The sequence below is a fragment of the Myotis nattereri genome (assembly GCF_964212035.1).
Source record: "Myotis nattereri genome assembly, chromosome: X".
NCBI lineage: Eukaryota > Metazoa > Chordata > Mammalia > Chiroptera > Vespertilionidae > Myotis > Myotis nattereri.
The window spans coordinates 11,189,354-11,214,543 of record NC_138078.1 but is presented as its reverse complement, the minus strand read 5'-3'; the positions used below and the strand labels follow the sequence as shown (position 1 = coordinate 11,214,543).

General features: G+C 47.5%; 2 protein-coding genes and 1 pseudogene across 3 annotated transcripts in view; 1 reads left to right on the top strand and 2 right to left on the bottom strand.

The window, feature by feature from the left end:
- PDHA1 (pyruvate dehydrogenase E1 subunit alpha 1) overlaps positions 1–25,190 on the bottom strand; it is a 313,772-nt gene that overhangs the window by 25,777 nt on the left and 262,805 nt on the right. The gene's annotated exons all lie outside the window — the stretch shown is intronic.
- Positions 1,908–3,014, top strand: LOC308511106 (testis-specific serine/threonine-protein kinase 1-like; the record flags this gene model as incomplete). The annotated part of the gene is made up of 1 exon (XM_081081114.1): positions 1,908–3,014. The coding sequence occupies one exon, from the start codon at positions 1,908–1,910 to the stop codon at positions 3,012–3,014; it is 1,107 nt and encodes a 368-aa protein (XP_080937240.1).
- Positions 17,147–18,318, bottom strand: LOC308511104 (glyceraldehyde-3-phosphate dehydrogenase-like; annotated as a pseudogene). The gene is made up of 2 exons: positions 18,177–18,318; positions 17,147–17,958 (listed from the first exon to the last, which is right to left on the bottom strand). The product of its transcript is annotated as a glyceraldehyde-3-phosphate dehydrogenase-like (transcript).

Genomic DNA, 25,190 nt, shown 5'->3' with positions numbered 1-25,190 from the left:
TCAGTACGCCTATGGCCAGAGGCTGCTCTAGGTGCCAGTGGCCAGAGTGGCAATAACAAACTACTAACACACCTGGGCTCCCACCCTGACTCCTCTCGGACAGAAGAGATCTGAGTCACCTGGAAGGAAGAAGGTATAGTGGGTCTCTGCCAAGACCACACTAGCCACTCCTTCCATCCTGCCCACCCGAAACTGCACCCAACAGCCCTCACACCAAGGCAAGGACACAGGGCATTCCCTCCCTCCTCTAGATTCCATGCCTCTCTCCCCATCTGGTGGGCTGGGGGCCTGGTGTCCGTCTACTCCCAACCTGCCAGTTTCCTGTTGGGTTTGCCTGGACAGGGAATTTGAGCAGGAAGGCACTGCTTGTCTGCCTTGGACCTCGAGTGCAACACCCTGCATCCCGATGAGCACTGAGGAGGGCAGTACCATTGACTGAGCTGGACCATCTGAGAGGTACCAACTCCCTCTGGGTGGATATGGCCAAGGTGAAACCAAAGGCTAGGCCAGAGCTGCCTAGACAAAGGGGCTGTTACAGCAGAGGGACCCACTGCTGGCAGAAACTGGTCCCTTTCCAATGCTGACTCCTCCACTGGCACATCCTCAGAGCATTCCAGGAGCTGCTGGTACTCAATGTGGGATCCAGGTCCAGCTCTGCCCCAGCCCCAGATATGCCAGGAGCCCTGCCAAGGCTTCGGGGTGTGCAGACCCCCAGAAAGGAGCACACAGCAAGAGCAGAAGTTCCTGCCAGCTGTCCTCCAAGCGGGGTCACTGTCAGAGAAGTATGGGAGGTTAAGAGTCCAGCCAAACCAGTCAGGAGAGGGCAGAGCCATGACTTCCTAAAGGCAGTGACCCCAGGCTTGGAGGCTCTGCCCCTCCTGACCCACTTCTACCCTGCTCCATCTGCTGCAGGGCCTACAGGCCACCTGTGTGGACACAGGGAAGGATTCCAGGACTGAAGAAGGGAGAAAAGATCAGGGACATTTCTCCCCAGCTCCTTGCCTGTGGGAGTCACTTTGCCTCCACCTACAGTCCTGACTCTCTCAAGGTTTCCCTCTCTACACTACCCTTCCCAGATGCCAGGGATCATCCCTGTCTCTTCCAGGAGTATGACTACCATTGAGGTTTAAACACTCTGCTCCCATCTTTGTAGCTTATGCCCTTATGAGACCCTCAGACTGCCCCAACCAGAGTGTTCTTGTTTCCTGCTGGGACTCGGACTATTACAAACACCCTGGATTTCCCAGTGCAGTAACCAGCCCTACTGCTCAACAAGCAGTCCTGACTCTAGGACTGGAGGTATGGCCAGACCAATGTGTCCCCACAGCACCCCCCACCCCAGGTCCAGCCAAGTGCGAGGCTGCTCTCTGCAGGTCTTCAGTAGGCTCCAGCCCACTGGCCAGCCTTCTGGGATTCTGAGTCCCAGTGGCTCAACCTAGAGCCTCATTCCCTCAGGGCACCCTTCCTTTATTTTGTATTTTATTTTTTAATATATTTTTATTGATTTCAGATGGAAGGGAAAGGAAGAGAGAGATAGAAACATCAATGATGAGAGAGAATCATTGATCAGCTGCCTCCTGCATGCCTCCTACTGGGGAGCAAACCCACAACCCTGGCATGTGCCCTTGACAAGAATTGAACCCAGGACCCTTCAGTCCACAGGCCAATGCTCTATCCCCTGAGCCAAACCAGCTAGGGCAGGGCACCCTTCCTCTATGACTTCACCCACTGGTCACCTAGGAGACAATGCGAAACATTCCACCCAGAGCCTGGGCCTTCAGGAGTCAGGGACAGCAGGCCCAGCCCGCCCAGAGGACTCTCTGTCCTATGTAAATGAGGACACCAATGGCCCATGTCTGACAGGTGTGTAGAGGACAGCCTTAGAGGTGCTGGGTATTCTTAGCAACATGGATGATGCTACTGTTCTCAAGCGGCGGGGCTACATTGTGGGGACAAATTTGGGAGAGGGCTCTTTCGCAAAAGTCAAATCTGCGTACTCTGAGCGCCTAAAGTTCAATGTGGCAGTCAAAATCATTGACCGCAAGAAAGCCCCTGCAGATTTCCTAGAGAAATTCCTTCCCCGGGAAATTGAGATTCTGATCATGTTGAACCACCGCTCCATTGTCAAGACCTATGAGATCTTTGAGACGTCAGAGGGCAAGGTCTATATTATCATGGAGCTTGGGGTCCAGGGCGATCTCCTCGACTTCATCAAAAACCAGGGAGCCCTGCGTGAAGATGAAGCTCGCAAGAAGTTCCACCAACTGTCATCAGCTATCAAGTACTGCCACGATCTGGACATTGTCCACCGAGACCTCAAATGCGAGAACCTCCTCCTCGATAAGGACTTCAACATCAAACTGTCCGACTTCGGCTTCTCTAAACGCTGTCTGCGGGATGTCAGCGGCCGACTGACCCTGAGCAAGACCTTCTGTGGGTCAGCGGCATACGCAGCTCCTGAGGTCCTGCAGGGCATCCCCTACCAGCCCAAGGTCTATGACATCTGGAGCCTGGGCGTGATCCTCTACATCATGGTCTGTGGCTCCATGCCCTATGACGACTCCAACATCAAGAAGATGCTGCGCATCCAGAAGGAGCACCGTATCAATTTCCCTCGCTCGAAACACCTGACAAAGGAGTGCAAGGACCTCATCTACCGCATCTTGCAGCCAGATGTCACCGTACGGCTGCACATTGATGAGATCCTCAGCCACAGCTGGATGCAGCCCAAGCCCCGGGCCCTGTCCCCTGCAACTACCAGCAAGGAGCGAGGGAGCCTCCTGGGTACCAAGCCTTTGCAGAGCACCGAACCCAGCACTGAAAAGAAGTCTATCACCCACTTGGAGTCCCAGGACGATGCACAGCACAAGAAGATGTCAAGACCCCAGGAGGAGACTGAGGAAAGACAGGTCTCCGAGTTTGAGGATGGGAGCCTCGCCCATACCACTGGGCATCTGAGCGGGGACGCATTAGAAGGTTGCTCCTCCAAGTTTCCAGATACACAGACCCAGTGAGCCTCTCACAGGGTCTAGGGGTTGGCAGAAAATGAGACCAACAACACAGCTGTGAACAAAAATTGAAAATTTTGCTTAAGTTTGACCGTATGTGCCAAGTGGTTACCATGTGACAGTGTAGATCCACCATGCCCAGCACACCAAGACCTGGAAGGGAGAAAAAGACTTTCTGAAACTTCTATTACCTTGCTCCGAACACAGCAGGGAAAGGCCTCAAACTGTTTCCAACTGTTTTCGCAAGTACTGTAGGAATGCATAGGATCACCCGAAACCCAAGCACATTGGAGGCTTGCAGTTGTCAACCATGACTGAGCAATAATATTGATGTTATCTGAGGTGGCAGGCAAGATGCCTGCGTTTTGCTGTGTTTGGGTGAGTTGCTGCACAAGCCAAGGAGACACTGGGTGATTAACTCAACAAGGGATTGTTGGTTAAACTGAAGACTTCACTTGGAATCCAAAAATCTTAACAAATCTCTTGTACTTTGAGCCACATATTTCCCCTGAAAAGTATGCATTTTTTGCAGCAAAATTGTGTTGTGATTTTGAGGGATGAACTTAGATGGGTTTGTGGAACTTATTTAATGGCATACTGTACTAAAATATGTGTAATGGGTGAATAGGCTGTCCATTGTACCATTTACTTCTTTGAATACTCAGACATTGTTTGGCAATAGAAAAACTCTGTAACATACTTGAAAAAGGTCAATAAAAGGTGCACACATGGAAAAAAAATACTATTTTTTTATGATACATTTCTCGAGGTGAAATTGCTGGGTCCACAGTATGCAAACATTTTAGTGAGATAATAAACATTTCAGGAAGTGTTAAATCCATTTTCAGAAATCTACCTGAGGCCCAAAGAGAACATAAAACCTATAAAAAATAGATTTCTAAATATTTTAAAAATTTGTTGACTCTAAGGCTGGTGGTAAAGGGACTAAATAGTGGGACTTAGACAAAAAGTGGATGCTGTAACAGGATAACTTACCTCTAAGACAGGCTGACAGCACAGCTCCAGAATGTGCTGAGGGTGACTGTCCTTGTGGTACTGCGGGGCCCTCTGCCCATCGTGAGCTGAGAGAAGTTCATTTCTTCTCTCCTATCTCCTCTTTGCTCCTCCCAGCCAGTAACTGTCAATGGGAGTGGAGCCAGCCCCTATAGCTTACAATGGCATTTCTGCAGGAGGGGTTTGCTGTCACAGTAATGGGAGGGGGAAGGTGTACACTTGAACTTAGGAGCCCGATATCCTGTGCAGTGAAGACCTTTTATATTTCTCACATGACTTTCAAATGTTGCTCCAGATCTTCATGTGGGTGAAAACCATGCATCTAAAACCTGTAATATTTGAACCTCCCTAACTCCATTTTATAGAGAGAAAAACTAGTTTTTGAATGGATTTTCAAGAAACACAAAGGTATTTACTAAGTAAACAGACAGAAGACTATATTAATCATTTGTTTTGTTCTTGGCTTTCCAAGACTTGTTTACCATTGCACAAAAATCCTATCTCTAGTGGCAATGCTGCTAGTGGTATCTGTATCCGAGGCATTTATTTAACACCGCTGGTCAGACTACACCAACAGCTGTTGCAGAATAAATAATTCAGGTGCAAACATCTGGTAATTCATTGTGGCTCTAGTGTAGTCTTATTCCAGAATGCATTTAGTTTATAACATTACTTTGCTTTCATGTCTTCTTTATATTACAGTATTTAAAATATATATATTGATTTCAGAGAGGAAGGGAGAGGGAGAGAGATAGAAACATCAATGATGAGAGAGAATCATTGATTGGCTGCCTTCTGCACACCCACTACTGGGCATGGAGCCCACAAACCTGGCCATGGAGCCCACAAACCTGGCATGTGCCCCGACTGAGAATTGAACCCTGATTTCCTGGTTCATAGGTTGACACTCAACCAGGGAGCCACATTGGCCAGGCATACAGTATTTTTTAAAATCTTTATTGTTGTATTACAGATGTCTCCCCTGGTGGTGCCACCTCCTGTTTCTCACACATTGGCAAGTTTTTCTCACATGCTGTACCAGGGTTGGTACATGAGACCACGAGACTTTGCTCAGTTTCCAAAGTGCCCGGATTTTAAGGAATGTTATGATTTTTTAAGGCAACAGAGCAGGGCTGCCTCATGGAAAGTGTTCCTATGAACCCAGAGGGCAGGGTGGGATGGAGTCAGCTGTAATTACCCCCCACCGGGAGCACAGTTGCTCACCTGACACATCCCCCAAATGAGCTGGTGGGCCTTTACTGAAATACTACAGTAATTGGGGAAAGCCAAATCCAGCATTGGGACCCCTGCTGCAAAAGAATAGTCTTCTAGCAGTCTAAGTCAGTGTCCTTTCAGAGAAAAGAACTCAATCCCAATGGTCAGAGCACTTATGTATTTGTCATTCCTCTTGGACTCATTCCTGGCAATCATCCTATCTAATAAAAGAGAAACATGGTAATTAGTGTAAGACCGCTACCCTTCCCATTGGCTAATCAGGGCAATATGAAAATTAACTGCCAGCCAAGATTGCAGCCCGCAGCCAGGCAGCTTGAAACTAACATGAGGCTTGCTTGCTTCAGTGACGGAGGAAACCAACGTTCCCCGCCTGCCTTGCTCGCCTCTGAGCCTGAAGTTTGAAACATTGTAACAAATATAGAAGCTGAACAAAACCCCAGAAACCTTTCAGCGAGCCAGGATCTCAGAGCTGGAGTTATACATTGTTTCGATTATAGAACACAAACAATCCAGATACCTGCTTTCAGCAGCAGAGGCCTCAGAGCTGGAACCAGAACTAAAGCTGGCCCAGAATAAAAAGAAAAAGAAAAAAAGGAGCAGTTGGGAGCTTCAGCCCTCAGCCCCTCACCCAGACTGGCTAGGCACCCCAGTGGGGACCACCACCCTGAAGGGTGTGTGACCAGCTGCAAACAGCCACCATCCCCTCACCCAGACTGGCCAGGCACCCCAGTGGGGACCCCCACCCTGAAGAGTGTGTGACCAGCTGCAAACAGCCATCATCCCCTCACCCAGGCTGGCCAGGCACCCCAGTGGGGACCCCCACCCTGATCCAGGACACCCTTCAGGGCAAACCAGCCAGCCCCACCCATGCACCAGGCCTCTATCCTATATAGTAAAAGGGTAATATACCTCCCAGCACCGGGATCAGCGGAGCCGCGAGGCCTCCCAGCACCGGGATCAGCATGACAGGGGGCAGCGCCCAAACCCCCTGATCGCCTTGAGGCTCTGTGTGTGACAGGGGGCGGGGCCACAACCTCCCTATCATCCCTGCTCTGTTCATGACAGGGGAAGGCGCCCCAACCCCCTGATCAGCCCTGCTCTGTGCCTGATAGGGGGGAGCTCCCCAACTCTCTGATTGCCCTGCGGCTCTGTGTGTGACAGGGTGCGGCACCCCAACCCCCTGATTGGCCCTGCTCTGTGCCTGATAGGGGGGACCTCCCCAACCCCCTGATCGCCCTGCGGCTCTGTGTGTGACAGGGTGCAGCACCCCAACCCCCTGATCTGCCCTGCTCTGTGTGTGACATGGTGTGGCGCCACAACACCACCCCCCCCCCCCACGGGCCCTGCTCTGTATGTGACAGAGTAGAGCCATAACCTCCCCATCGGCCCTGCCCTGGGTGTGACAGGGTGCGGCGCCTCAACCACCTGATCCGCCCTGCTCTGTGTGTGATAGGGGGCGGTGCCGAAACTCCCCTATCGGCCCTACTCTGTGAGTGACATGGGGGAGCTCACCAACCCCCTGATGGGTCCTGCTCTGTGCGTGACAGGGGGCAGCGCCCCAACCCCCTGATGGGCCGTGCTCTGTGCATGACAGGCGGTGGCACCGCAACCTCCCCATCGACCCTGCCTTGAGTGTGACGGGGGCGGTGCCCCAACCCCCCAATCAGCCCTACCCTGAGCGTGACTGAGGGTGGCATTGCAACCTCCTGATCCGCCCTGCTCTGTGCATGACAGGGGGTGGCGCCCCAACTCCCCAATCGGCCCTGCTCTGAGCCCGACCAGGGGCTGCACCTAGGGACTGGGCCTGCCTTCTGCTACCCGGGAGCAGGCCTAAGCCAGCAGGTCGTTATCTCCCGAGGGATCCCAGACTGTGAGAGGGTACAGGCTGGGCTGAGGGACCCCCCCCCCCCCCGAGTGCACAAATTTTTGTGCACCGGGCTTCTAGTCCTATGCAATAAAAGAGAAACATGGTAATTGGCGTACGACTGCTACCCTTCCCATTGGTTAATCAGGGTGATATGCAAATTAACTGCCTGCCAACATGGCGGCCGGCAGCCAGGCAGCTTGAAACTAACATGAGGCTTGCATGCTTCAGTGACGGAGGACTCCAACATTCCCCACCTGCCGCTGCCGGCCTCTGAGCTGCAACTCTAAGCAACTGTGTAACAAATATAGAAGCTAAACAAAACCCCAGAAACCTGCTTTAGTCCTTCGGGCTTCAGCCAGCAGGATCGCAACATTGTTTCAAATACAGAAGGTAAACAAAGGCCAGAAACCTGCTTTTAGCAGTGGAGGCCTAAGAGCTGGAGCCAAGCCTCAAAGCTAAAGCTGGCCCAGAATAAAAAAAAAAAAAGAAAAAAAGGAGCGGTTGGGAGCTTCAGTCACCCGCCAGCCTGAAAACAGCCCTCAGCCCCTCACCCAGACTGGCCAGGCACCCCAGTGGGGACCCCCACCCTGAAGGGTGTGTGACCAGCTGCAAACAGCCATCATCCCCTCACCCAGGCTGGCCAAGCACCCCAGTGGGGACCCCCACCCTGATCCATGACACCCTTCAGGGCAAAGCAGCCGGCCCCCACACGAGCACCAGGCCTCTATCCTATATAGTAAAAGGGTAATATGCCTCCTAGCACCGGGATCAGCAGAGCCGCGAGGCCTCCTGGCACCGGGATCAGCATGACAGGGGGAAGCACCCAAACCCCCTGATCGCCCTAAGGCTTTGTGTGTGACAGGGGGCGGCGCCCCAACCCCTGATCGACCCTGCTCTGTTCGTGACAGGGGAAGGCACCCCAACCCCCTGATCAGCCCTGCTCTGTGCCTGATAGGGGGGAGCTCCCCAACCCCATGATCGCCCTGTGGCTCTGTGTGTGACAGGGTGCAGCGCCCAAACCCCCACCCCACGGGCCCTGCTCTGTGTGTGACAAGGGTCAGCGCCCCAACCCCGTGATGGGCCCTGCCCTGTGCGTGACAGGGGGTGGCGCTGCAACCTCCCCATCGACCCTGCCTTGAGTGTGACGGGGGCGGTGCCCCAACCCCCCAATCAGCCCTACCCTGAGCGTGACTGAGGGTGGCATTGCAACCTCCTGATCCGCCCTGCTCTGTGCATGACAGGGGGCGGCGCCCCAACTCCCCAATTGGCCCTGCTCTGAGCCCGACCAGGGGCTGCACCTAGGGATTGGGCCTGCCCTCTGCCACTTGGGAGCAGGCCTAAGCCAGCAGGTCATTATCTCCTGAGGGGTCCCAGACTACAAGAGGGCACAGGCTGGGCTTAGGGACCCCCCCCCCCCGAGTGCACAAATTTTTGTGCACCGGGCCTCTAGTCTACATATTTAAAACCCTAATATGCAAATAGACCAAATGGCAGAACAACTGAACTGAACTGGTCACTATGACGTACACTGACCACCAGGGGGCGCGTGCGGAACATGGTGGGCATCAGCCGCGGTGGGATGCTGGAGCAGGTGGGTGGGGGCACAAGGCCAAGGTGGGGTGCCAGTCACTGTCATCGGGGTGAGCCTCTGGTGGTTACTGAAAATTCTTTGTTCTCACGCATTGCCGGCCCACCCCGTGCTTGCACCTGCTGCCAGCGCTGGCCCCACTTGCACCCACAGCCACTGCTGGAGCCACTGCTAGCACCTGCTGCTGGTGCCTGGTGCCAGTCGCAGTTGCTCGGTGCTGTCAGTGGGTGCAAGTGGTGGCTGCCAGCCCCAATAGCCCCTGAGGGCTTCTCCACCTCCTCTTGCTCCTGAAGGGCGATTGGGGCAGCAGCCACGGCTCGCACCCCCTGATGGCACCGGCCCCAATCGCTCCATGCCATCAGTAGGTGTGAGTGGGGCTGGTACTGTCAGTGCATGGGAGCAGAGGCTAGGGGAGTGGGACTGCTGGCAGAATGGGGACCGGGGGCTGCAGTGGGAGGGGCCAGGTGGGGGAGTGGGGGATGGGCCAAGACCTTCCCCTTTGCCCACCACAGTTCCTTTCAAGGTGCACAAATTCATGCACTAGGCCCCTAGTTTTGAAAATAAAAATCCTTGTGTGCTTTTTCAAAAGTGACTAAATCAGAGAGAAAGGAAAAGTAAAAGGATGTTCAGGGGAGAGAGAGAGAGGGAGAGAGAGAGAGAGCCCTCATTGGGAGGACTGGCTGGAAGAGGAGAAAGTGATTTTTCTGGAGAGAAGAAGACTATTGAAAGAGGCAGAAGTGAGAGGAATTGGAGCAAGCACAAAAGGGGAAACAAGATGTTCCTTCCCCCAAGAGGATGGTATTTGCCTCATTGGCAGAACTCAGATTTAAGGGATCTATTCCTCACCTGGGGTCCCATCAGTGCAATGAGATTCTGTCCAGTGCCTCAGCTTCCCAGCTGGGCCTGGTGGTGCTGCCTCCTGGTTCTCACACCCTTGCTGGGTTCTCGCCCATACCAGGGTTGGTCTGTGTGACCCTAGCAGATGGCAGATGCAATGATCTGTCACTGCTGAGACTGGCTTGCAAAGACACTGTGGCTTTCTGTGTCTCTGATCACCAGCTCTGGTAGAAGGCCGCTGCTGTCTGAGCAGCCTTTCAGAGTGGCCGACATGCTGCCCACAGCCAATGGCAGGGGCTGGAAATGGCTCCTCCACTCTCAGGAAGACCTTCAGATGACTGCACCCTGGCCCACGTGTGCGCTGAAATCTCCCAAGAAGCCCTGTGTCCAAAACACCCAACTCAGCTGCTTCTGGATTCCTGAGCCACAGAAACTGTGAGATAATAAAAATTTGTTGTGTGAAGCCACTCTGTTTCATACTGAAATAAGACGTATGTGATGCAGTGAGAAAGGCCTGGAAACATGGTCCCCCATTGCAAATCGCTTAGATAAGTTTCCAATAATTGGTATCCAAAGCAACTGGTGGATTTAATAAAAAGGTATTCTAAGTTTTCTGGAAAGATTCGGGAGACAAAGATTTCCAACTCTACAGCTGCTCAAAATGGAAACAATTGCAGAATTATACATGGAAAACCCCCCAGTTATGCGTGATACTATAATCTAAGTGATACCATTGTAATTAGCTAGTTATTAATAAGGTCAAGCCTCAGTTCTAAATGTCTCCCATCTCAAACAATTCAGCTGCTCTCCACCAAATTGTTCCCAGAAAACTGTCTCAGTTGTCAAACAAAACTTCAGTTCCCGAACTGACAACCCTTTCATGGTGATACCTCTATGTTTAGTAACCTGTCTCTCAGGGGGTAAAGGAGAGAATGTACAGTATGAGTCAAATCTCATGTTATTTACATCTCAGGAAATTGCTCAGTCAATATTTTCTAGTGGGAAGAAATGATTCCGTTTTCAAACAAATCACTTCTCAAACAGCTTTCTGGAACAAATTAGATTCCACTGAAATAGAAAAGGAGCAGAAGGGAGGCCAGACATTCTATAAAGCTGGCCATTTCAGGCAGCTTCAGCAGGAAGCTGCAATTGCAATGTCACACTCGCCAAGGAGCAACCAGTCCATTCCCTGCAAACCACTGTGGGGACAGGTCCAACAAAGGTGAGATGGACACATGTGCGGTAAAGTTGGGGCGACACAGGGAACATGCCTGTCAGTCAAACCTGGGGACCGAGATCATTGGCTAGAGGAAGTGAAGCCAATGCAAGCCCGTGAAAATGTGGTAAAACATAATCCCTAAAGGGTTTCGCAAATTCCCAGATTCCACCCCACAAAATAAATCCAGATAAAGCATCAATTTCTTACATTAGATTTCCATCTGGTGGAAAGTCCATGTAACTACAGGGCTCTTTTCTATTTCTTGTGTTAGGGTGCCATCTGGTGGAACTTTCTTTCATGTAGTTGCACTGGGCCTCTAGTGAATAAATAAAAATATTTGATATAAAAAGGGGGCTTTGGGTTGTGGTAGGATTGAGAGCAGCTTGCAGCCCTTGGGTTGCACACACCAGCATTGCTTTACTCACCTGGAGGTTCTTGGGCTTAAAAGCTTTTGGCTGTGAAATTGGTAACAAATGATCCTTTTTTTTTTTTTTTACAAGACTCAAAGCACAAAACTCACTGAGAGGACCTAGGTCACCTCTCCCATTTGTCCTCACTTGGATTCCCCCTGAGGCCACAGAACTACTATTCCCTAAAGTGAATTCTGGTCATTTCTGGCTGAGCAGTGGGGATGGAGGGATGCAGGGATGGGGTGGGGTGGAGGGGTGAGGGAAAGAACAAGAGCCCTGCATAAATATTTACACCTAGAAAATTAAGCAAAGATGGGTAGGTCATGTCACATCCCAGTATTCTTTCAGTCTTACCTCCTGGTGTTCCCCCAGTATTTTGCTTCCATACATAGCAAGGTACCGGCCTGTACTTCACCGCCCCCCCCCCCCAGCTTTCCTGAAAACTCTGTGTCTCCAAGGTATTGTATCCCATTGGCCTCAGGTGCAGGGCTGGTCCAAGCCTCCCCTAGTGCTGGCCAGCTCAAAGCCTGCTTAAATCCTTGGGCAATATTTATCAGCCTTACATTATGAGACCTCGAGACTTTGCTGTTTCCAAAGTGCCTGGATTTTAAGGAATTTTATGATTTTCTAAGGCCACAGAGCAGGGCTGCATCATGGAAAGTGTCCTTGTGAATCTGCAGTGTGTGTGTGTGTGTGGCGGGGGGGGGGGGGGATGGAATCAGCTGTAATTACTACCCACCGGGAGCGGGGTTGCTCACCTGACAACACTTCTTCCAAATGAGCCACAGAAACTGTGAGATAATAAAGGTTTGTTATGTGAAGCCACTCAGTTTCATACTGAAATAAGATGTATGTGATGCAGTGAGAAAGGCCTGGAAACATGGCCCCCCACTGTAAATGGCTTAGATAAGTTTCCAAAAATTGGTATCCAAAGCAACTGGTGGATTTGATAAAAAGGTATTCTAACTTTTCTGGAAAGACTCAGGAGACAAAGATTTCCAACTCTACAGCTGCTCAAAAAGGAAACAATTGTAGAATTATACATGGAAAAACCCCAGCTATGTGTGATACTACTAGTATAATCTAAGTGATACCACCAGTTGCTTTGGATACCAATTTTTGGAAACTTATCTAAGCCATTTACAGTGGGGGGCCATGGCTCTTCTCCCTTCCCTGCCTCACTTCCTCACTCCTTGACTGGTGTTTTCCCACCTAAATGACTTGCATTTGAATCTTATTCCCAGATCCACTTCTGAGGGAGCCTTACTTAAGACAGCAAGTCACAGTGAGGGGTACCAAGGAGTGTAAAGTATGTCTCCACCTATAAGGAGCTCACAATCTAGTCACTAGTCAAACCTCAGTTCTCAAATGTCTCCCATCTCAAACAATGTGGTTCTCCACCAAATTGTTCATAGAAAACTGTCTCGGTTGTCAAACAAAACTCTAGTTCCCCACCTGATCAACTTTTTCATGTATGATCAGTCACCTGTCTCTCCGGGGACAGAGAGAGGAGAGAATGCACAAGTATGAGTCAGTTTAGCGGTAAATCTCACATTGTTAACATCTCAGGAAATTGTTCAGTGAGTACTTTCTAGTGGGAAGAAATGATCCCATTTTCAAACAAACCACTTCTCAAACAGCTTTCCGGAACAAATTAAGTTTGAGAACTGAGGTTCCACTGAAATAGAAAAGGAGCAGAAGGGAGGCCAGACATTCTATAAAGCTGGCCATTTCAGGCAGCTTCAGCAGGAAGCTGCAATTGCAATGTCACACTCGCCAAGGAGCAACCAGTCCATTCCCTGCAAACCACTGGGGGGACAAGTCCAACAAAGGTGAGATGGACACATGTGCGGTAAAGTTGGGGCGACACAGGGAACATGCCTGTCAGTCAAACCTGGGGACCGAGATCATTGGCTAGAGGAAGTGAAGCCAATGCAAGCCCGTGAAATTGTGGTAAAACATAATCCTAAGGGGTTCGCTCTCTTGTTCCTCTGGCTTTGCTCCTACCTGTGCTCCCTCCATAGCCATGTGGCCCTGCAGATCCCCCACACAATGGACTGATAGACAGCAGCTGGGAAGACAAGCTATCCTGGCCAGATGTGGACTGCACTGTGCTTTAATATGGAGCAGAGACTGTGAGCATTGGCTTTGATCTTAGCCCTGTTGGAGACAAAATGGAGGGAGGTGGGACCTGCAAAACTCAGGGGTTTAATTCCACAAAAATAAAGCTTTCTACATACCTCATCCTCCTGTATGAGGCTCAAAAATTCTTTTTTTCACGACATTGCAAGAAGCCCACTTCCACCGGCAACCGATGGGGACAGTGAGAGCTCCCCACCGATAATATGAGTGGGTACTTCATTGGTTCTCAGAGTGCAGTACCAGACAAGGAGCATCAACATAAACCAAGAAACATATTGGAAACACAAATTCCCAGATTCCATCCCAGAAAATAAATCCAGATAAAACATCAATTTCTTAAATTAGATTTCCATCTGGTGGCATGTCCATGAGCTACAGTTCTTTTTTTTTCTATTTCTTGTGTTAGGGTGCCATCTGGTGGAGTTTTTATGAAATTGCAGAATTCTCTCCTAACTCTTTAATCTTTATTGTTGAGAGCATTACAGATGTCTTCCCTTTCCCCATTGCCCACTACCACCCGGTTCTCGCCCAACCCCAGGCCTTCGCCACACTATTGTCTGTGTCCACTAGTTACGCACATGTGCATATAACTTCTTTGGTTAATCTCTTCCTGCCTCCTAGCCCCCTTCCCTTTGAGATTCATCAGTCTGTTCCATGTTTCCATGCCTCTGGTTCTATTTTATTCATGTTTATTTTTTCATTAGATTCCACAAATGAGTGAGATCATGTAATATTTGTCTCTGACTGACTTATTTCACTTAGCATCATAATCTCCATGCCAATCCATGCTGTCACAAAAGATAAGAGATCCTTCTTTTTTATGTCTGAGTAGTATCCTCTGGTGTAAATGTACCACAGCTTTTTATCCACTCATCTACCAATGGGCACTTGGCTCTTTCCAAATCTTAGCTATAGTAAATAATGCTGCTATGAACATAGGGATGCATATATTCTTTCTGGTTGGTGTTTCGTGACTCTTAGGATATATTCCTAGAAATGGGATCACTGGGTCAAAAGGCAGTTCCATTTTTAATTTTTTGAGGAAACACCACACTGTTTTCCATAGTGGCTGTACCAGTTTGGACAGGTACATGGGGAAAAAAAGACCTGTGACCACCAACTTACACCATAAATAAGAATAAACTCAAAATGGACTAATTTTAAGTCACAAAGCCATAAAAATCCTAGAAGAATAAGTAGGCAGCAAAATCTCAGACATCTTACATAGCACAATTTCACTGGTACATTGCCTAGGGCAAGAGAAACAAAGGAAAAAATAAATGAGAATACATCAAACTAAAAAGCTTCTGCATAGAAAAAAATGAACAGCATCAAAATGAAAAGGGAATCCACTGTATGAAGAACATATTTTCCAATGATACATCTGATAAGAGGTTAATTTCCAAAATATATAAAGAACTCATACAACTTAACAAAAGGAAGACAAACACTTCAATTAAAAAATGGTCAAAGGACCTGAATAGACACTTTCCCGAAGAGGACATACAGATCGCCAACAGACATATGAAAAAATGCTCACTCACTAATCATCAGAGAGATGCAAATTAAAACAGCAATGAGGTATCACTTCACAGCTGCCAGAATGGCTACCATCAATAAATCAACAAACAAGTGCTGGTGAGGATGTGGAGAAAAGGGAACCCTTTTTGTGGTGGGAATAGTATTTATTTTATTTTTTTATGTTAGTATTACCCAGTGAATTCATCTTGTAATTGCAGAATATATATATATATAATTTATTGATTTTTTTTACAGAGAAGAAGGGAGAGGGATAGAGAGCTAGAAACATCGATGAGAGAGAAACATCGATCAGCTGCCTCCTGCACATCTCCCACTGGGTATGTGCCCTCAACCAAGGTACATGCCCTTGACCAGAATCGAACCTGGGACCTTTCAGTCCGCAGGCTGACGCTCTATCCACTGAGCCAAACCGGTTAGGGAAGTATATTTTTTCTATTAATCCGTTTGAGTGCCACTAAGTAGAATTTTCATGTAACTCCATAGATATGTTTTTCTTATCACTTTTCTTAGAATGCCACCCAATGGAATTTTCCTGCAATTGCAAATCAGAGTTTTTTTTATTTCTCAGGTTAGAGGGCCACCTGGTGGAATTGTGGAATTCCAAATTAGATGTTTTTCTGGTTAGTGGTCTCTCTCTTCTCCCATTCTGTCCCTCTCTCTCTGTGTACACACACACACACACACACACACACACACACACACAAACACAAACACACACATGAATCTTGAACAGAAAGGGGATTAGGGGTGCCAACCCCCACTCAGTTGAAAGTCTGAGTATAACTTTTGACTCCACCAAAACTACTAATAGCCTACTGTTGATCTGAAACCTTACCAATAATGGCTCACTGCAAAACAAACGAGTGCTATTTTCACTTTTCACCTTTATTCATAAAAAATATTTTTGGATTTCTTTTGGTCAGCATAAAACGGGTACTAAGGTTGGTCTTTCTAAAATTGAAGAGTCAACACAAACTTTTGAAAAGTGGGAGAATAACTAATAGAAAAAACATAGTTGATTTGGAATTACATGAAAATTCTATCAGGTGGCGCTCTAACCTGAAAAATAGGAAAAACTTCTCTGATCTGCAATTATAGGAAAATTCCATTGGGTGACATTCTAAACAGAGTACAGAAAAACATCTGTATGCAATTACATGAAAGTTCTACCTGGTAGCACTCAATCAGAAAAAAAAAGATCCTCTGCAATTACTAGATAATCCCAATAGGGGGCGATATATAACAAAAAATTAAATAAATAATAGGACATGCAATTACATATACTGTCCACACGATGGCACTCTAACACAAGAAATAAACCGGCATTACACTTACACAAAATTTACACACGGTGGCGCTCTAACACAAGAAATAGAAAAATTTAACACAGCAGTTACATAAAAAGTCCATTAGATGGCACTCTAACATAAGCAATAGAATGGATTGAGCTTTTGTGGGGGAAGGGAATTCTCTGGGCATTTATCCAAATGTGATATTATTACAAAATATGTGGTGATAAACTTATAGGATTTATTTACTTAGTAAATTAAAGTGTAAATTAAAATTTAGCACATATATTTTCAGTGCTTTGGACATATTTTAATTATATTATTTCATTTTGTTGACTTGTTTGTGCCTACAAACAGATCCTCTAGGGCAGAGACCAAATATCTAACTTTTCCACCTCCCCAGCCTCTACTACAATTACTGATATAATGAGAATTCAATAAATAAGTAAATACTTATTTTTAAACTGGATGTTTATTTAAATTAAAAAATATATTTTTATATTTTAAATCCTTACCCAAGGATATGTTTTTTATTGATTTTTAGAGAGAGGGAGGGAGGGAAAGAGAGAGAAAGAGAGAGAGATAAACATCAATGTGTGAGAGAAACATTGCCCTATACTCACCTGGAGCTGGGATCAAATTTGCAGCCCAGGTATGTGCCTTGACGGGAACTGAACTTGCAACCTTGTTGATGTACAGGACTATGCCCCAACCAAATGAGCCACCAATACAGGGCTAAACATTAATTAAATAAGTGAAAGAAAGAATTAATAAAAATGTGAAAATAAATGGAGGGAAGGCAACATGAATAGAATATAAATCTAGAGTCTGAGTTTTTTTCCAAGTTAGGACTCCCTAAGCCCCTTCCCTTGTTCAAGGGGCCTGGGGTGCAAACTGTGGAGGTCAGGAGATTCTCGGTGTGTTGGGGATCAATTTGGGACAGGAACTCCCCAACAGCTCTTCCCCTTGCTGGGGCTGGTAGTCCAGGGGGCTCTTACTCCCTAGAGGCCATGTGGACCATAAGGTCTACCATCCTTTTTCTGTAGCCAAATTCATTGTCATACCAGGAACCAAGCTTGACAAAGTGGTCATTGAGGGCAATGCCAGCCCCAGCACTGAAGGTGGAGGAGTGGGTATCACTGTTAATGTCAAAGGAGACAAACTATCCTTAGTTTTGCCCAGGTTGCCCTTGAGGGGGGCCCTCTGATTCCTGATTCAGTGCTTTATGTTATCATATTTGGCAGCTTTCTTAAGGAAGCAAGTCAGATCCATAATTTATATATTGGAGGTGGGGACACAGAAGGCCATGCCAGTGAGCTTCCCAATCAGCTCAGGGATGACCTTGCCCACAGCCTTAGCAGTGCCAGTAGAATCACAGATGATGATCAGGCCAGCCCCATGACCATCACACCACAATTTCCTAGAGGGGCCATCACACAATCTTCTGGGTGTCAGTGATGGACTGTGGTCATGGATGATCTTGGCCAGGGGGCTCAAGCAGTTGGTGGTGCAGGAGGCATTGCTGACAATCTTGAGGGAGTTGTCATACTTCTCATGGTTCACACCCATCACAAACATGGGGGCATCTGTAGAAGGGGACAGAGATGATGACCCTCTTGGCTTCGCCTTTCAAGTGAGCCTCAGCCTTCTCCATGGTAGTGAAGACACCGGTGGACTCCACAACATACTCAGCACCAGCATCATTGATGGTGACAGTATCCAATTTGCCACACTGACTAGGCACCCAATATGGCCAAATCCCCTCACTGTGACCTTCACCATCCTGTCTCGGGATTGCAGCTGGCACTACACAGGAAGACACAGCTGTCTGATGAACAGCAGGAGCAGAGAGCCAGTTGAGATTTTTTTTTTAAGTTAGCAAATTAAAAGAAATATTGGCAAAGTTTAAAAGGCTGAAGTTCAGTGAGATAATTAGGTTTGATTGAGTTTTCAAAAGCCACTGAAACTATGTCATTTAATTGTTCTAGAATTTGGTTTTAGAATTAAATGTTGGGGTTACTCACCCAGAGGAGCCTGGAAAAGCAGCCTGTGTGGGTCCCCTGAAGATTCATCCCAGAAAGGAGCTTCCAGCTTTGCCTTAGGCTGGGCTGGACCAGCAGCCACGGGAGGAGGAGGTAAGGACCTTCCAATTTGCAGCTGAGGCATAGGAGGCCAGAGTTTGCCTGAGGAGATGTGGGAAGAAGCAGCACTTGCCTTCTTGCCCTCCCTCGGACTCTGCCAGGTTTGAACAGACTGCTTCCTCCTTCTGAGCTCCTGACTCCATTAAGACCTGCTCACCCAGCAGTCACCCACTGTGCAGCCTCAGTACTACTCATTTCCACAGCCCTAAAGCTGTTTCTGAACCAGAACGAATCTTCTGTCCCATCTGACTGCCCTGAAGTTCATGGTCACACTGCTCCTTGGGGCCCAGTCTACATCCATGTCTTCTGTGTTATCTTTTGAAAGCAAATTTGCATTTTGTCCTGAACTAAAAAGAAATCTCAAATGGTGGAGTTTCAGGCATCAGCCACTAAACAGGGATCCGCCCCCCCCCCCCCCCCCCGAAGAATATGAGTGTGCTTTGGCCTGTGCTCCGTGCTGCTTACACAGCTGGGAGCTCCTGGCGCCACTTGGCTTTGACTCCCAAGGAAGTTACAAAATGCCCTACTTCCTGGCTGTTAGCCTATTTAAAAATAAAAATGGGTTTACAAGGTCCTGGTCTTCATGCGGTCTGTCATTAGTCACTGCTTCATTCCCTGGAGCTTCAGCTTTAGGCAGCCAAAGTGCTGTGCCAAGTCATGACCTGCACAGTGTCTCCTCTCCTCGACCACAGCTGCCTCAGCTTCCCGTACTGTGAGGCCCACGCAGGCTTCCAACCCTTCTGAAACTTCTTCCAAATACCACCGCTTTGCCTCCACCCCTCCAACCTAGTTGGGCCACCACTGTGTGTCCCTCCCCTGGGCTTCTGTGGTGGTCAAATGGCAGACCTCCCTGTGATACTGTCACCGCTCTGGTCCACTCTCTACACAGAGTCAAGGGGATCTTCCAAAAGCACAAATCAGATCTTGTCAGGTTCTCCTTAGCACCCTCCAGGCCTTCCCACTGCAGTTAGAGTGCAACGCAAACTTCCTGCTAAGACCTAGGGCAGTGGTCGGCAAACTGCGGCTTGAGAGCCACATGCGGCTCTTTGGTCCCTTGAGTGTGGCTTTTCCACAAAATACCGACTTCTGCACATGGGCCACAAAGTTTCAATCGCACTGTACATGTGCGCCCTCATGTGGTTCTAGGGGAACTGCCTGACCTGCCCCTCACCCCCTCTTCACTTGCCTTTCTTCTCTTCGCTGTAGATCAGCCACTTCTCTTTCTGGCCTTAAAATACTCCGACTCATACCTGGCTCAGGTCTTTGCATAGATGCCTGAGCCAGGTAATGAAACCAGACTGTCTCTGGTCTCTGCACTCATGCCCAGAGGCTGCACCAGCGAAAGGCACTTCCTAGGATGAGCAAATTGCTTCCACCTGGTCTAATTATCTTTTCCACAGAGTGATCTTGTTCAGGTGAATGGGCCCTGTTTATCTGCTGTCCCCTCACTAGAACAGAAAGTCTGTCCAGGGTAGGCATATTGGGCATCTTGCTCACTCCCATATCCACAGAGCCTAAAAGAGCGCTAGACACACAGTAGGTCCTCAGTAAGCATGTCTTGATGGAATCCTCTTCATTCGGGCTAATATAAATGTCATAATCCACTTGGGGAACTTTCTTGCATCTGTTACGACTATGTACTTACACAGAACCACAGTTAAATCACTGAAAATTATGATACTTGGGAAGTCCTTGATATTGAACATTTCAGGGGGCTCTGTTCATCTCATGTTTTTTGTTCAGTGTGAGGAGAGTTAGGAAATGAATACCCTGTGAGGCCAGCATGACTTCAACTTTTAAAAGTCTAAACCTCTTAGAAACCGAACAGATGATGTCTTGGAATCTTTTAATTGCTGTTCTTTTACACAATTGAGGAAGTGGCCTCATTTACTGAGGTTAAATGTTGACATGGCATTGGTTTCTTTAAAATGAAAAAAGTCATACAAATGTAAAAGATTTTGAATAATCTTACTTCACTTCATGCTCATTAACTTCTATCATTGGTTTATGATTTTAGTTTCTCTTAGATCAGTGATTTTCACCTGGGAGTGGTTTTGCTTGCAGGGGACATGGGTAATGTCTAGAGACATTTTTGGTATCATGACCTGGAGGGTGTCGCTGGCATCTGGTGTTTAGACATCAGGGAGGCTGTTAAACATCCTACATTGCACACAGCAAAGAGTGATCCAGCTCAAAATGTCAATAGTGCTAAGATTAAGAAACACTGTCTTTATCTTAGACTATGTAAACTTAATGGTGCACTGAAAAGTAAGAAAATACATTTTATTTATAGAAACTTTGGAAGTATAGATAAACCCAGAGATGAAAAAACACACACAAAAACATCTGTTAATCCTTTGGTGTTTTTGGTTTCTAGTATTTTTTTCTATGCACATATATATTATTGTTAACAAAATGACATGCTCGGAGATACTGATCTGTAACTCTTTTTATTTAATTGTGCCTCAGGAACCATGTCCAAGTCATTCAGGATTATTTTACAACATGGTTTTTGACGACTGCATAATGTTTCACAGTATGAATGTAATGCTATTTATTACATTCTTTCCCGACCTCAGGATATTTACATTTTCTAATTTTCTCTATCATTCTCAATGCTTTGATGAGAGCTGAACATTTTGGTATCTGAGTTTTGTGCAGAACTATGCTTATTTTTGTGAGATGTATTCTTAGAAGTTGAACTGCTGGGTCAAAAGTTATATTTCAAGGCTTCAATTGCTATTTTTAAAAACTAGTAACTCGCTGTAGTCGGTGTGGCTCAGTGGATAGAGCATCGGCCTGCAGACTCAAGGGTCCCAGGTTCAATCCCGGTCAAGGGCATGTACCTGGGTTGCGGGCACATCCCCAGGAGGGGGTGTGCAGGAGGCAACTGATCGCTGTTACTCTCCCATCGATGTTTCTAACTCTCTATCCCTCTTCCTTCCTCTCTGTAAAAAATCAATAAAATATATTTTTAAAAAAACAACAAAAAACTAGTGACTAGATTGTGAGCTAGACATACTTTACACTCCTTGGTACCCCTCACTGTGACTTGCTGTCTTAAGTAAGGCTCCCTCAGAAGTGGATCTGAGAATAAGATTCAAATGCAAGTCATTTAGGTGGGAAAACACCAGTCAAGGAGTGAGGAAGTGAGGCAGGGAAGGGAGAAGAGCCAATGCAAGGGGTGGTAAAGAGCAGGCTACTCTCAGGACAACTGGGACTCCATACTCTTGAGCAGCTTTATGAGAAGGCATGGAACACACCTCAGAGTTGTCCCACCTGATGGAGGAGGAAGCCAGGGTATTGACCTTCCCACTCCCATTCATCATGGCCCAGGGCTGCTCCTGGGGCACCCACAGCTACTCTGGCCTTCCTTGCAGGGTGAATGTGCTCCCATCATGGAAGAAAGCCCCTAGCTGGAAAGTGACTGGTGCTAGCAGGAGGGAGCCGTCAGCGGGCATGGGGATGGTGAGTGCCAAGGTCGTTACTGTTGGTGCACTGAGAGTATAGGCTACACTGGCCCTGCAGCAAACCACAATAGGTGCCCACTCAGTACTTTTCAAATAAACTAATGACACTTTGCACCTTTTTTTCCTTATAGGATAAAAGAGTAACACTTTTTTAGAGTAGGAGGTGAGCGCAGGCACAAGCCCAGCAACCTTCCAGTTGCAAATGATAAAATGGGTCCAGAGAACTGGAAGCTTGTCAAAGCAAGGCTCCTTCTCCTTGCCCAGTGATGGAGGACTCCCTGGGGCTGACTTGGGTAATGAACTTGAGTCTTCCCATAACTGACAAGTAATGAAACATTCAGCTCTGGATGTTGGGGTGCACAATCTTTCCCTCAAGCATTCAAAATACCCCTCTGTCTCAGAGTTTTGAGATTGCTGCTTCCTTCTGCACAGAATGGTCTCCCCTAGATCTCTGCACAGATACCTCCTTTTCATCATTCATGACTTGGCTCCAATGACACTTCCTCATTGAGGCCACACTGGCCTGTGGTTAACTCAGCTAATAAGTTTAGGGAGACATCATCAAATGCTCAAAACACATACAAGGCACAGAAGCCCAGAAACTATCCAGAGACTATCATGAACAGTCAGCTTATGAGGGAGACATTTTCCACAGCTCTCCATGATCTGTGTGGGTTGGATCTACTGGAAGGGTGAATTCCCCAAAGTCCCATTCTGAAACACAAAGAAAATGTAAAATGTATAGGAAATGGGCAGGCAGTTTGGGCAGAAGGAATTGGAGAAGGGACAGTCCCAGCAGATGACCATTCAGCAGGGATGGGGCAGGGAACTGTCTGAATTAAGTTTGTTGTGATGCTGAGCATCTTGTTTCCACGATCGGAAGTCTACTCTCCACCTTCTCCCCTTTACCCTGTTGTGTCCCTGGTAGCTGACCTGTAGGAGTTATATCCATAGGCCCCTTACTCGTGGGCTTTCTTGTTGGGAGCCTAGAGGGATCAGTGCTGGTACTCCTTGTGGAATTGGGTGTGCTTGTCCAATCCTTTATGAATACACCCTTTATTAAACTTGTCTCCATCTACCCAGTTCACATGCTTTGTCTATTTCCTGCCAGTACCTTGACTGAGACAATATTTTTGCATATTTAAGACTCACACATTCATCTTAGCACCTATTTATTTCAGAAGCTTTTACACAGTCATTTGAAATGATGTCATGTCTGGTTCTCTTTTTCCTTTGTTGAAGGTCATGTTCTCTCTACCCTTTTCCATCTTTGTTTCATCTTTTTTTGAGAGAATTTAAATATAGTAAAGTGCACCAGTCTTAGAAGTACAGCTTGATGAATTTGTACATTTGTATATGCCTGCAGAACTGCTCCTAAAATCAAAATCTAGAATGTTTCCAGCTTCCCTGAAGAGTCTCTCAGGTGCCTTTCCAGTTACTACCACCTTCCCAGAAGTAACCACTGTTCTTTTAAAAAAATTATTATGTATTGGTTTTGGGTGTACAGCTTAATAGTTAGACAATCATATACTTTACAAAGTGTTCCCCTTGATATTTCTGATACCTACCTGGCACCATACATAGTTATTACAATATTATTAACTATATTTCCTATGCTTTAGTTACTTCCCCATGACTATTCTGTAACTGCCAATTTGTGTTTCTTATTTCCATCACCTCTTTCATCCAGAGCCCCAAACCCCTCCCCTCAGTAACCACTGTTCTGATTTCTGTCACCATAAATTAGTTGTCTGTTGAACATCATATAAAGGGAATTATATCATCCTAGTGGCCCAGTGCACAAAATTCGTGCATGGAGGGGGGAGGTTCCCTCAGCTCAGCCTGCACCCTCTCCAATTGGGAACCCCTTGGGGGATGTTCGACTGCTGGATTAGGCCCGATCCCACAGGCAGTTGGACATCCCTCTCACCATCTGGGACCTCTGGCTCCTAACCGCTCACCTGTCTGCCTTCCTGATTGCCCCTAATCTCTCTGCCTGCCTGCCTGATCACCCCTAACTGCCTCTGCCTGCCTGCCTTATTGCTCCTAACTGCCCTCCCCTGCCGGCCTGATCTCACCCCCAACTGCTCTCCTCTGCTGGCCTGGTCTCACCCCCTACTGCCCTTTCCTGCCAACCTGATCTTGCCCCCATCAGCCCTCCCCTGCCAGCCTGATCTTGTTCCCAACTGCCCGCCCCTGCCAGCCTGATCTTGCCCCAAACTGCCCTCCCCTGCTGGTCTGATCACCCCTAACTGCCTCTGCCTCGGCCCCCACCACCATGGCTTTGTCCGGAAGGTAGTCGGACATCTGGAAGATGGCCGGTCGACCCAGTCTAATTAGCATATTACCCTTTTATTAGTATAGATAGATTATATAGGATAGGATTGCTTAAATGTGTGTGTTGGGGGGGGGGGAGACTTTTACAGCAGGAGGAGATGCTCTTGGCAGACAAAAACACATAGTCCCTATACCTGGACTGACAGCCAGCCATATGCACTATACTGCCAAACTGGTCATTAAAAAATTGAACCACTTTCTTACACCTTACACCAAACAGCTGTTGCCCTTAAAACCCCTCCTCAGCCCCCATGGTAGGTTCTGCCTTTGCAGTTCACTCACAGTAGGTTCTGATTGGTTGGTTTCCATGACAATCAGTGTCAAGAGCTCCGCCTCCTAGGCATCCATTGGCTCCTTGCAGTTCACCCAGATTTGGTTCTGATTGGTTGGTTTCTATGCCAGTCAGTGTCAAAAGCTCCGCCTCCTAGGCCAGCCATTGGCTCCTCACAGTTCATCCAGATTTGGTTCTGATTGGTCAGTTTCTATGCCAGTCAGTGTCTCCAGGCCTATCTCTAGGCCTGATCAGAGAGGCAGGGTTGATCAGCAGCCTCTGGAGGCCCAGAGAGAAACAGAGGTTCGGCTGCTGGTGAAGTACCGAGAGAAAGAGAGAGGCAACGACTGATCAACAGCTTCCATGGAGGCTGTGGGTCAGACCCTGCTTCTCTCTCCGGGCCTCTCTCTGGGCCTGATCTGTAGCCCCCTCAGCAGTCAGTGCTGGGTTCCACTGCTGGACTGACTTCCGGTGTTTGGTCAAGCCTTCGGTTGGTCGTTATGGACCCTGGGTTTTTATGTATTAGGATGTGCTCTTTCTTATCTGGCTTCTTCATTTGGTTTAGTATCTGTAAGATTCAGCCATGTTGTTGAATGTCCTCTGCTTCTAAGTTTGATTTCACTTTGATTAAAATTAACATCATTTTGGGTTTATATTAACTTAGTTACTTGTCTGTAAAATAGGATACATAACAGCCATGTCTTACAGTTTGGGGAATAAATTTATAAGTAGCTGAAAAAATGTATAGGTAGCTATAACTATATTAGTTTTGTGATTTGACAATAATATATAATAAATATTAGAAATGCTACTGTAGCA